At 39.1% G+C, this 14,170-nt stretch overlaps 1 protein-coding gene across 1 annotated transcript in view; it reads right to left on the reverse strand.

Moving 5' to 3' along the window:
- Positions 1-14,170, reverse strand: part of itpr1b (inositol 1,4,5-trisphosphate receptor, type 1b) — an 89,499-nt gene that overhangs the window by 70,116 nt on the left and 5,213 nt on the right. The window contains exons 4-6 of the mRNA XM_061070174.1: positions 2,229-2,344; positions 1,709-1,795; positions 789-947 (exon numbers count right to left, since the gene is read on the reverse strand). Of these exons, the coding sequence (XP_060926157.1) occupies positions 789-947; positions 1,709-1,795; positions 2,229-2,344 (362 nt within the window). The remainder of the gene's footprint in view (positions 1-788; positions 948-1,708; positions 1,796-2,228; positions 2,345-14,170) is intronic.

Here is a 14,170-nt window from a genome sequence, read left to right on the forward strand (position 1 = left end):
TGGACCATGCTAGCCTCCAGATAAACACTAGGGGGAGTAGTAAACCATACTGAGTGAGAAAGAACTGGAACAGACTGAACCCTATAAGAGTTGAGCATCCCTTGTAAAACAGAGACACAAGGAGGCCTGAGCCACGTGAATCTGTAAAATATTAAAATAATAATCAATCATTTATTTGTGATGCTCTCACAACTGGGTGGATGGAGATTTGATATGAATTTTACAAGAAATCCATCGTATTCGGGGAAGAATCTCAAGGGAATAAAAATGTGAGATGTGTTCTTGAGATGTTGATCCTGGGATAAATTGGTGACCTGTCCACAGTGTACCCCGCCTTTCACACAGTGTCAGCTGGGATTGGCTCCAGCTCCCCCAGGACCCTCAAAGGATAAGGGGATAGATAACTGATGGATGGATCTTGTAAAATATCAGTGCAAACGCCTGATGACGCTTTTCTTTCAAAAATATGGTCTTCATCTAAATGCATTCTGTACCAAACATTAACTGTGCAACTGATCCAGCAGCCTGCAAAGGAACTGTGGTGATTATAAGATGTTTAATAAACAATATGGAGCTGCTGTTTCACATTCTCTTGCCTTGTTAGAAGGTAATACCACATACCGACCACATCCAAGCATCTGGAAATGTAATTCTTCCTCCCCCTTGTCTTCAAACACAAAGCTAGGTACCTGCATGTGACCCCTGTTTTCAAACCCTGTCTTAAAGCACATTCTTAATTTCTCCTCCTGAGCACACTTAAGTGGAATCCAACACCCCGCTCTACCCACACTGTCTCCCAGGGATCGGAGCTTGTAGAAGGGCTGGATGTAGAACCAGGATCCCTCGTTTCCCGCCGAGTCCAGAGTCACTCTCATGGCGTTCTTCTCCAGCAGAGCGGGTAGGCGCTTGTTCACCGTCAAGTATTTATTGCTTTTCAAGTGCAGCAACTGTTGGCAACAGAAGACAATTTCACATATCTACCAACAGTGACACAATGCAGACAGAGGAAAGAGTTGCAGAGGCTGGAACAAACGAGAAAAGGAGGAAATATGTCACAGACTGGTCCAGCAGGGCCAGAGGGAACTCTGAAGTGAAAGTATGCATCCTTTTGACATGTTTATCTCTCCTTTCATGACTTAAGTACTTGAGATCTGTCCAAAAATCATTCTAATGACCTCTGCTGTAGCTTCAACGATTCAATAAAAATTATTTATGTATACATAAATGTGCCTGTAATCATACTATATAAGGCCCACAGATGACCAAACTAATTGCTCAACTTAATCCTTCATTTTAAAATGCGATGTTATTGATATTAGACTGGATAAAGCTACTACAAGATGTTACTACATTTGCAAGGATAAAATGCATGTTTCAATATATTTCATGCAGTATAACATTATCCGGCTGGTGTTCACTTTATTAATGGCAGGTGAGTCATTTGCAACTAGGACATTCTACAAGGTATGTGTGCATCTTCCTTGTTCACATCAAACTGCAGGAATGTTACAGTTGACCTGTGTGCTAACCATTCCTGAGCAATGAGCAAAACAGAAGATAAGACTTTGCAACAGGGGAGCTCACAGTGTGCCTTTGTGCTGCAGCAGTTATTTAAAACAGACTATCAAGCGCACAGTGTCATATACATGGGGTTAAATGTTGCAGCAGCTCTGTAAAAAGCACTTATCTCATGGGTTCCTGAACGCACCTGAATGACATTTCCATACTGGATGATGCTTCCCAGCAGTTTGCGGTTTTCAGACTCATTCTGCTTCTTCTCCAGGTCAGCAGCGTGCTAACACGACAACAGGCAACAGAAATACTCAATAAAAACACACACAGAGCACAGTAGTCCTTCATTCTTTCAATCACACATATCCATCCTCTATATCTATAGAGCAAAGTATGCATTACTGAATTTACTGCTTCTTTCAACCACTTGAACTGTTTACAACAAACACAACCAGTTGACTTGTGACGAGTTGTTTACTTTTAAGGTTTTGGTCATTAGTATTTCCAATACACCGCATATTCTCCTTATTTCTTATCAAATTTAAGCATTTTTGTACAATTCTTAAACTTAGGCTAATTTTGTTGTTGTCCAAAAGTAAAATCAGAGCCAAATTGGTTGTATGTGTATACATACTGGGCAAATAAATCTGATTCTGAATCAGACTTTTGTTGACAGATTCTCAACACAGCACTAGAGTATTGCATAGTGGTCTCACATGGAGTTTGGTCAGGAGGAGTGTGTCAGTGGTGCTGTTGCCTCCAGGTTTTGCCGCCTTCCAGAACTGTTTCTGTGCCGAGTATCTGTTCATAGGACACAGTTTGAAAAGGCAGTCTGGGGAAAGGAGACAAGAAAAGCAGAAAGTCAACACTCAACATATAATATTGATGCTTACACATGACTACTGCCTTGTGCAACTCAAAAGAACACAGCCAAGTTAGGGGAATATTCATGTATTACAATGTACATCCTAATATTTGAATAGCCTCATCCTCCATCGACCTGTTCACTATAACACAGGGAATATAAGGATCTAATTCAAATATTGCTTTGCACCTTCATTTGTGTTTCTATCAATGAATCCGTTTGAAGCGTTTTACTGCTAGCAAATGTAGCAAAGCTGCTTCCAAACCAATTAATGTCATTGAGAAAAGAAAAAAAAAAGTTGTCTAATATGAAATAATTGGAGATAATATAATATCTGGGGCAGCATGGTAGAGCGGTTCTCTGTGTGGAGATTTACATGTCTCTGGGGATTCCAACTCCCTCCCACAGATTAGGGTTAGGTTGACTGGAGACTCTAAATTGACTGTAGGTGTGAATATGAGTGGAAATGGTTGTCTCTGTCTCAGGTCGACCTGCGACCCTCAAGAGAATAAGTGATATAGATAATGGATGGATGAAATATTTAGAAACATCTTTGTAGTTTGGTTTCTCCACAAAACCAACTCACTACAACTAAAACCTCACACCTTATCTCACACATGCACATTTTACCAATAGACAGTTATTTTAGTCTTCACAGTTTTCTTGCTCAGCTGTCCAGCAATAAAATACTATACTGATGGCATCCACCAGAATGACTGAACTGTGCACACATAGTAATCCTCTTTGTGTAGCTCAACAGGAACGTTGTAGCTCTGAGAATCAGTGCAATTAAAAAAATCAGGATATGAATATAATAAAAAGTTTCCATAATTTTAGTTCAGTAGCTCCACACACATATGGTACTGCTATATGTTAACTGGAGCAGGGAAGCTGAGGAGCCAGGGTAAAAAATAACCACCCTGGCAACATCCTCTGTTGAACATGCAGCCAACACGGGAGCACAGAGATTAGACCTCAAGGGGCACAGTGGAAGAAGGAGGACATGGACCAATTTGGAAAATGGGGCACTAGGAGAACATCTGTCTGAGGAAATGGGGTTAGGGAGGAGATAAGAGAAGAGAATAAATGAGGAACAAAACAAAATAAGGAGAAGGAGGTATTTGGGTTATACAACATCGACCAAGGGATGACGAACGAGGGGGAAACGCATGTAATGTAGTTGTTTTTTTTCAAAAAGCATAAATGTTCATAGTTTATTAATGAAAAACTGATTTTATGGTTCTACATATTTATCAAACACAGAGAGGGACAAAGCTACTTGATCCATCAGGGGAAATACTATAAAGCCACTGCCAACAACTTGATGCTGCAGTGACAACACAAAGCTTTGTCTGAAACACATTTAATTTACTAACAGAGAAAGCGGTAATAAAAGGCTGTGACTGGTTGAAGTACATTATAGTACCTGTCCTTCATTTTATCCATGTGGCCAAATTTAAGTGTCAAACGATTGCATCATATTGTAAATGGTCTGTATATGGGTCACTGATTTGACGCCTATATTTTCTGTCCGACTGCATTTTCTTCTGTTAAAAAAAGGTTTAAATACATAAAGAAATACCATATATATGTAGTTCCTCTCCCGTATATGTACACACTTTAATTTCCAAAAACCATTAGATATTTCAATGTTTCTGTTTTTTAAAGTGTAAAATATAAAGCGTCAAAAACAATTTTGCCAAAGACCCATGGAAGCAGCAACAGGTTTGTAACTCTCTCTCAAATTTGAAAAAAAAAACCTTTTTCGCAGTTGTCACATTTGGATATCATGTGGTATGACCTCAAAAAAACTATGAATTTTTATAATATATATAGTTTGATTTTAAATTTCATATTGACCTTTTGTGCTGACCTAGTTTGTTTTCTTTAGGTGGCCAATTCTGTGGCTGTAAATTTTGAATGTTCTAGAAAATATCATGTGGTGCGACCAAATGTGGTGCGACCATTGCAGAGTGTTTTACATGATAGATATATGTCCTAGATTGGGAGTTTTGGGGCTTTTTTATATTCAATTAATGATTTATATACATAAAGTACTTTATTTGGTATTATTTGGATAATATTTCTATGCAATTAGAGTATTCATTTCTAATATTTCCGAAACAACGGTTTATGTAAAAGTTTTGAACATATTATTTATTTATGTGTTTATTAATTTATAACTGTTTAAATTTATTTTACCTCATGCCACTTTCAAGCAAAATAAAAACCGCTCGCCATATGCAGCGTGTTAATGTTGACCCTGCAGCAAGAGCGGAGAACCTTGCTCAGAGAAGAGAAAGGTATGTTAAAACATTTTTAAAATGAAAACTACAAATAAAGCAACATGAAGTACATATTGCTCTTATGTGTTTTTCATTACTGGAAGAAAAATGCATATTTGCATTAAAATGTTCATCTATCATTAGTCCAAATTAACTTATTGATTTATGGTATGACATTACATATCTTTTTCAGCTACGAGAGAAATAAACAACAGGGAGAGATTCCATATGCCAAGTCAAGTGAGTTGACAGAGAGAGAGAGATAAAGAAACAGAGAATGAAATGGAGGGATGCATCCAGAGCTTACAGAGAAAGTAAAAATATGGCAACCGCTGTGTAAGACCTTACGCCGCCATCTATGGAGAACATTCCACCAGTTCAGGTTGATGTAGATGTAGCACAAGAGCAGCCAGAAAATGCAAATGCAACGAGCCCCACTTTCACAAGTCAAGTTGAATGAAATGTTTGTTAACAACAATGTGTGCTGCACTTAAATGTTGTTAAAAAAAATGTTTAGGAAATGTTTGTGTATTTGAAAATCTGGTTTAAGTCAATTTTTTTTATGGAATTTATTGTTTATTGATCTTTTTAACGATAGGAGGTTTTCATATCACTTGGAGCGACTACTCATCGTGTGGTGCGACCAATAATACCAAGACCTGTATTTTTATCAATTTTATGCACTTTACCGGAAAAATAAGTCTGTTAACTACATTTAATAAGGGGACGGTGACATTATAGAACACAAATATGAGATCATTATTTACAAAAACTCAAAAGAAATGCAAGTACTTGTTACTAATGACTTTATATTATTGAGAAATTGTAAAAAATATGAAAGCATATTAAGGATCTTAATGGTCGCTGCACATGACATTTTTTACAGCCAATTCATCTAGATGAAAAAAACACTAAAATCAAATAATTTGAAATTTTTATATGAGTTTATGTGTACACAACATCCCTAATTTTTGAATAAATATGAGAGATACTCTTTTTTTTCATTGATCCATTTATAAAGCCGTTTTCTCGTCTTATTTACGATTCAAATAGCTTCATAGTCACATTCACACACACACACACACACATACATACAAGCAGACTGGAGGAGCCGGGGATCAAACCACCGACAATATTGAATATATTGTCCGGTATTCCCATATGTTATATATACTAAAAAACTACTCAAACCGTGCCTGTGTGTAGAGGCTTGGTCTGCTCTGACATTGGCCCAGTTTCATGTCAAGGTGTTTCTCCTGTGACAGTAGATGTATAGCTGTAGCGTCACTTTTTTGCCGTTTTTTCTTCTGATACAATCTGTATTTATTTAAACTCTGCCTTTATTTTGATCCCAACTACACTCCTGTAAAGTGTCAGTACAGTTATGACACTTTTTATCGGCCGCTCAGATCGGAGGGGAAGAAACAGGGTTTGACGTGAGTTGCTACAGAGCAGTACAATACAGACTTTTTAAATAGCTTAAGTGTGCTATTAATACTCAGTGGGGATGTTAGGATTTACTCTGGGTACACTTTGCCTACGCTGGCCTCAATAAGAGAGGAGACACTACAGCCTGTGGTTGAATAAACTTTCCTGGTACCTTTAAATTTAAAATAATTTAAAAAAAACACTTCAATTCAATTGCAGAATTCTAAATGTGCAACTATGTAGTGTGGACATTATGTATGTCAGAAAAAGTCTTCATTTAAATAAGGGAATGGTGCAGCACATTTAGTTCAGTTACTGTCGCTCTGTGATGTGAAGCACAGCTTTGAATAGAATTTGAATAGCTCAGTTAGAAACAAATGAAGTCATTTCTCGGCATCGTCACCTGAACAGACAGCAGCCGCTTTAAATCTATGAAATATGGATTCTGAGTTTGAATAATCTATTTATATCATTATTGCTACCTTGGCCTGGTCTCCCTCAAAAAGTTGGTTTTAATCTGAAAGAACTCAGAGGTTGAATTAAGTTTAAACAGGAAAGTGGCACAAAGGGCAATTACTGCACGGCTGGTACAGCGTCTCAATCACATAGCAGCAAGTTTGTAATAGAACCTTGATGCATCAATCATGCAAAACAAATAATACATATATTACTGTGAGCCAGCAAGGTAAAATATTGATAAACTAACTCCTTATTGAAATAGGCTTTAAACCTATAGCATAACCTCTGTTATTAATTAAACTAAAACATATTAATACTAGAATTACCTCCTCTGCCAGCCAGCTCAGTTATGAACATTTTTCTTCACAATTATTTTTTCTAGATTGATATAAGGATACAGTGACCTTTGACCACTGAAATGTAATCACATTATCTTTGAGTCCAAGTGACAATTGATCAAAAGAAGAAACTCCCTGAAGCAGTCTTGTGACATCACATTCAAGAGGCCAAAAACACGTATTTTGAGGCCACTGAGGCCTAAGTGAACAAGTGTGCCAAATTTGAAAAAGTATCCTTGAGGTGTTCCTGGGCTATCATATTCACTGGACAAACATGTATTTGACATGTCACAGTGACCTTTAACCTTTTACCACCAAAGTTTAATCAGGTCATCCATGAGTATCCTTAGGTTCCCTTTTACAATTCCATGTTCAGATCAGCATGCCAGGTTTACTTTGTGTATAAGACTCAACTTACCATTTTCGGGGAACACTACAATTATAGTTGTTTGGCATGAAAATGATACCCTTGAATGAAACCTAATCTGACACATCTGATGACTCAGTTACTTCAAAAGGAAAAGACAGATTTTTTATAGTTTATTTTAAATCATCCCGCTCCACAATGATACACCTTCACTTCCAGGTTAAATACCAAGTTAACTGGACAAAGACAATTCTTCTCTTCAACTCACTCTAAGATCATTGAAGATACATCTTTAGGGTTCATGCATTTCAGTTCCAGCCAGTCACAGTGAGCTGACATCACAGCTAGCATGGAAGTGTCTAAGTTCTAGGAAAAATCCATGAGTAACAATCCTGCTTCCTAAGAAGAGCCTTTACTCTGCACCTGCTGTGAAATAACTACTGCATTAAGACTGGAACTTCAAAATCAAGTCAACAGGGCACCCGCTCACTTATTGGTCATGTTCAGATCTATAAATAGCATCTGTCCTGAGAGAGCTGATCAGTGTTCAACTTAGGAAGCCAGTTGACATCTGCCATTAAAATACATCCTGAATGTGACTCCTGTAACCATTTGTGAATAGGTCTCACTTCCCTCACAGACACAGACCAAAAAATGTTGGTTTTACCCAGTTGGGTTGGTGGGTTTACAGTGCGGTATGTATGCGTTTGTGTGAGAGGAAGAGAGAGACAGAGAGGGAGGGATCAATGCCAGGAGCGGCCAAGCCAATCAATGTGCTGCACATAGCTTTACAGTTTTTACTCAACGGAAAAAAGTAACTGAAAATCAATATGTAGTTTTCAGTGCTGATATTGTAGCGGTGGTAACAAATAATCTTGACACTGAGAAACGTAAAAATACATTTGGATCATTGTGAAACTGTAGCAGGTCAAAGAGGTCTGCTGAGTAGGCAGCCCTGCATATATGGCCCAGTAAGAATTTGCATTCACGCAGTGATAAGAATGTGACCACATGCGTCCCACACCAAGGTGCATCCATTCATGTACTGAAAGCGGATACTGCGGATCACTCAGGACAGATGACATCCAACAATGTTGGAGACAAAAGAAAATCAAAACAACTTTTTTTGGTCCATTAATACAAGGATCCTCCCGTTGAGATCAAAGTCGACCAACGAAAAAACAAATGCTGATGCTAGCTGCGCCTGTGTCTTGGAGACTTGCCATCTTACAAACCATCAGGAGTTTTACCACAGTAAACAGTGAAACTAACAACTGTTTCAACCCCAGTTTTGAAACCTGTATGAACCTTGTTGGCTGATGTTTACCTGAACCTACACACCTTAAAGCAGTGAATCCTGACATGCATCACAAATAAGATAGAAGATAGGACAGAAGGCGGTAAAAATCGAAATAAACCATTTTTATGAGAAATTTCTCATTTCCTTTTTGATGAAGTTTGGAGAGAATCTCTTTGGGACAACCTCAGACTAAAACATCCAATGTCCCTGCACATCAGAGACATACGTGTGACAACCTGTTCAATACTTAAAATGATACAGGAAGCTGAAACAAAGCGACAATAGAGCCTGAAAAACAAAAAGACATTGTCTCTGTGACATCAATCTCGTGCTGTCAGGTTAGATTGTGTAATTAGCTCTTAGGACGTAATGCCAGGTTTCGGTTATGGGCCTGATGCTCTTTCTGGCATTGTGCCTGACAGAAACCATCCATCCTGTCATTCAGGAACAAAAACAAAAACTCTTCATAAGTGAGATAAAAGCATATTACATCAAATGACTGTGTGAATATTCTGCCCTGTGGTTGAACTGCTCCCCCTAGCTCATACTGTTGTTTTATGCTGAGTGTTACGGACGCTGTGTTTCACAAACAGTTGTAATGAGGATTTTGCAATTTTACGCTCAGTTACCTTGTTCATGCAAACTTATACTGAATGAATATAATGTATAGGGCATATACAGGAGGATGACAAACTAAATAGAAAACCTCAATAAATAAGTGGAGGATTGAAATGAAAGTGGATGATTCCACACACGGGCATTGGAAGGATTAAGCCACTAACATGCAGTCAGGCTCTGTGGTGTGTATGAAAGTTCTGAGCAGGTGAATGCTTTTAATGATCAGGATGACAGCAGGGAAATATCTAAGTGACATGAGAGAGGGCTCATTGTTTAGGAGCCTATGTCCCAAAGCTCAACTGGCTGGTGTTTAAATAGGGACTCTAAGTTACTGTACGTGTTTCCTTATAGATCTGATGAAAAGTCATCAGTGAATAAGGTTAGAAATGAGTGGTCTGCTGCTCACGTTGGACAACAGTGATGCTCGAGCATTAGAGCGAAACTCTAGGAAAAACCGAAGAGTGACTGGAAACGTCAATGCAGGACGTGATCAGACTGCACGAGAAGTCACAGAGCGCGATATTATAATGAGGGCAATCAGTTGAAATACCAACATTTGAAACTTTGCTACTATAAAATAAACACAATACCAGTTTTGATAAGAAACAAAAACAGGTCCCATAATGTTGTGCACTAGTGTTAATGTAATGTGTTTTCTTTGAAGCAATACATTTATTCAATTAATAAATTAATACAGGTTATGGATGTACACAAAACGCAGTGGGCAGACCAGGTTTTAAAAAAGCCACAGGTTGTGGATCAGTGGATTTTCCTAGTTTAGGTTGATTGTAGATTTGCTTCAAAGCTATTATGTTATTGAAAACTGGTTGATGTATTAAGGCTTTTGACAACCCTATAGGGCAGCAGGGCTTTAACCCCTCATTATAGAGATGAAGGCACATTTGAGTTCAGAGATATAAAGAGAAGAGGGGAAAACATTATATGGTGAGATGAGTCATTCGTTACCATATCCTTGACATTAAGTGCATATGTGGCACACACTATGAGAACTACACAGGCCTGAAAGCTTAACGGCCCCAGTGAAAAGATCCATTATTCTATTGGACTCTTTTTGAAAGGTTTGGGTCCACTTGTCCCTTTAGAGCAAAAGGTCAGTGCAGATGTTTCATTAAAGGATCATTTTGACCGGAGTGACCTTTTTTAAAACGTTTCTATCCTGATGGGAGCAGTCAGAAAGGCAGTGCCTCCATCCATAGGGCACGAGGGGCTACTGAAGTATAACACGAGTTTAACAATGATGTGAATCACGTGGTATTAGCAATCACCAGATTTAAACTGTTAGCTCTCCTCACGATCATAATCAAAACTCCAAACAAGGGAATATTTTTATATCCCTGTCAAGATTCACTGAAGCTCCGTTTCTCAAGACAAGAGCTAGTCAGATGCAGATATATATCCCCCTGACATAAATTAACTATGATTTATTTTCTGACCTGCTATAATAACAAGATTTTACTCATTATCTGCATCTTCAGTCATGAATGGCTTCATGCCGCATAATTAAGATACAGAGATTTGATTCAGGTAAAGTGACTGAAATGTTACATGATTTGAACATCTACAGTCAGTGAGTATGGTATAACTGAAGGATGACACAAGAGAGCATCAGTTAGTCGTCTCAATTTGGAAGGAACACGAAGAACCAAGTTGTTGGGAGTGACAAGGGCAATTGTGCCGTTTCACTTTAATTTACTTAAGACTTCACCAGGAAACCTGCCAAAACATCTAGAAATGGATTTGTGAGGACATGGCAGCCAATTTGAAAGCCCACTTAATGGCAACTAATAATGTCCCCTTCTAAAATGACTGTCCATTTCTGTGAACCTCCAGCATGACAAGGTGGAATTTGACATAAAAAAAGCAAATATATGGTTCCATCCTGTTGGGAGTCAAACAGGCCAGTGCTGGTTGTATAATGAGGCCAACTCTTTTCTTAGACCTTTCCTTAGCAATGTGAGCATAACTGAATGCAACAACACCCAAAGCCACTAAACAGACATTAATTTATGTTGTATCGCGTTAAGGTAATATTTACCACCACATACTGATTTTTGATTGCATTTTAAAAAGGAGGGTGGCACAGTGGTGCAGTGGTTAGAACATGGAAACTGTCCCGGAGTTTCCATGTTCTTCCTGTGAGGGTTTTGTCTGTGTACCGGCTTCCTCCCCAAGTCCGAAAACATTCAGATTGGGGTTAAGTTGACTAGACCCTCTAGATTGACTGTTAAGGCTCTTATATACTTCTACGTATCCGTTTCTCGGAGAGGTCTCAGCGGGGGCCAAAGAGTCTTTTTGATTTTTACTTCTCCGACGACTATCCGTCTAAAAACAATTCCCCGCCAAACCCATAGGTGGCGCAACGGAAGACGAGCTCAGAGAAGCCTACCCCATTTGGGAAGAAGAAGTCCACGTGTCTTTGTTTACATGTTAGCTTGCGTCCCACACACTGAACCATGGCAACTAACAGAACTAAATAAAGTGACACCCAGCGTGTCAAGATGCTGATGTAATCGTTTCTTAGCGCAGCGGTTCCCCGGTCTTGTTTCCGAACTGTGTTGCTGATTCCACAGCTTGAATCTGCTTGAGGCTACATGTAGCTAGAAGCTACCCGGACCTAGCTCCCCCCCAGCTTCCACACACAGTCAGCAGGGACTCCCGGCACTAACAACTACTATCCAGTGTTTGCTTCTAACCTGACAGTATTATAGAAACAGTGTCATGATAGAAGTGGAATTAAAGTCGTGACGGCGGGTTCTTGCACTGTTACCACCGCAGTTAGCATGGTGGCTAGCCCGCTAGCCTAGCCTGCTAGCGCCGTTTTGAAAGCTCGTTCTAACCGTATGTGACCGTGCACACATGCCCTCAGTGCTCTAACGAGCCACCGTCAGCCGGACAACTCCGCTGGCTTAACACACACGTCACATTAATCGTAGAATCATAGTTGTGTTCGTGTTTGTTGCTACAAGTAAAACGGGAAGTTTGAGGTCCGGAAATACGAAAATGACGTCATACGGAAATGATGTCGTTCGCGGACCAATCACAGCCAAGAGCGGTCCGTCGGGTCTCCAACATGAAGACGGATAGTTAGAAAAATCAGACGTGTACGAAAAGCTGTCTGAAGCCCTCGGAGAGGGCGTTTCACGACGGATAGGGCGATCTTATCTGTCCGTAATAGAAAAAACGGAGTGTGAATTAGGGGTGCAACGATTAGTCAAAAATCGATGACAAAAATAGTCGCCGACGAATTTACTCATCGATGAATCGTTGGTTATGTCAGGTGCTGATGGAAGTAGCTGAGGAGTGAGCCATCTCGCTCCCTTCCTATCTCTGAAAATCGCGCATGTGCAATAGCGACAGAACATGGACCAATGGCGGCGTCCGCTGCATCGCATACCAGGAAGTCAAAAGTTCGGGAGAACTTCACTCTTAGCAAAGCCCGACAAAAACTACCTGCAGTATGTGTACGGCGGACCTGCATGACACGAGCATGTGAAGAGGAGTCACGTTTGACATCGTAACGGACACGATGCGGACTTGCCTCCGTCAGATGTTATATATACACACGTATACACCTGCGCGCAGGATTCTAGAATCCATTACAAAAATATGGTTTAAACTTTTTTTTAACGAGTTTCAAAGCTAAATGTTATCCTATTGCCTGACAAATGCCTTTTTTCAGTCACAATTATATAGTCTGAAGAAGACTGTAGTTTTGTTTGTTGATTTTTTTATTAATGTTATTTTCCCTGTCCTTTTTGTTAACAGGAAAAATGGATACTTGATTTTTCATTTATTTTTAGTATCAGCACTTGGCCTTTTCTTAGTTCACAGGAAAAAGGGAAACTTTAATTTAAAAAAAATAATTATTAGCACTTTGCCTGACCTTGGTTTTAAATGGACAAAACTTGATTTCGCTTTGCTTTTGTGTCAACAGTCCCCTTATATGCAGCAAAGTTTATAAGACATTTTTTTTAATGAAGTATCAATCTTTATTGTCTTCATTTTCAGTCATAACATGCCTCAAACAACCTCAAGCTAATTTTCAAAGCTGTTTGCTAAATAAGAGCAATTGAGAATTTGTGTCATTCATAATCCGATTAGTCGATTAATCGTTTCAATAATCGGTGACTAATCGACTATCAGAATAGACGTTAGTTGCAGCCCTAGTGTGAATGTGAGTGTTAATGGTTGATTGTCTCTATATGTTGGCCCCGCAATACACTGGCTACCTGTCCAGGGTGTAACCCGCCTGCGACACTCAAAGGATAAGCAGTATGGATAACATATGGATTTCAAAAGGGTAAAATCTTATTACCTTTTCTAAAGAGGATATGTTTTCACCCCTGTTAGTTAGTTTGTTTGTTTGATTACCAGACCCAGGAACCTCGTTACTTTCATTAACAATATGAGATTTCCCAGGTATTGGTTGATGGATTTTAATTTAAACTTTATAATTATATATTTGTGCACATTAATTTGCTCTGTTCCTGCTTGCCTCTCCCTCTCACAAACGCACAGAGGTTTGTGCAGCTATCCTTATTAGCCTTTTGCACATACAAACGGACAATGGACCCATCCGTCATTGTCAGATTATCCATGCAGGAGAACCATGAAAAATGAGGCCATGTTTGTAAATTGGTGGGACGTCAAAATTCTCCTTTACATTTTTACCGCCCATTTGCCTGTCATTCAAGGTGTTCATGAGAGCATTCTGGGACTGTTCTAACAGCATGTGAACCCAGAATAAGGACAGAGTGGACAGATTTACATATATACTGCTTCACCACAAACTATGTCCAAACAACGAAATAGAGACTCAGTATGAGCAATGAGCAAAAACCAAGAAACACAATGTGTTCAGCCCCAAAAGCAAACTAAACAACATTAAACTCATTCAACAGCATATTGAAAAGCCTGACACAAACCAGTGCCTCTTCCAAGTCCCTCCATAAACTTTTAGCAAATAGTGATACAATC

This window comes from Limanda limanda, chromosome 4 (genome assembly GCF_963576545.1).
Source record: "Limanda limanda chromosome 4, fLimLim1.1, whole genome shotgun sequence".
Lineage (NCBI taxonomy): Eukaryota > Metazoa > Chordata > Actinopteri > Pleuronectiformes > Pleuronectidae > Limanda > Limanda limanda.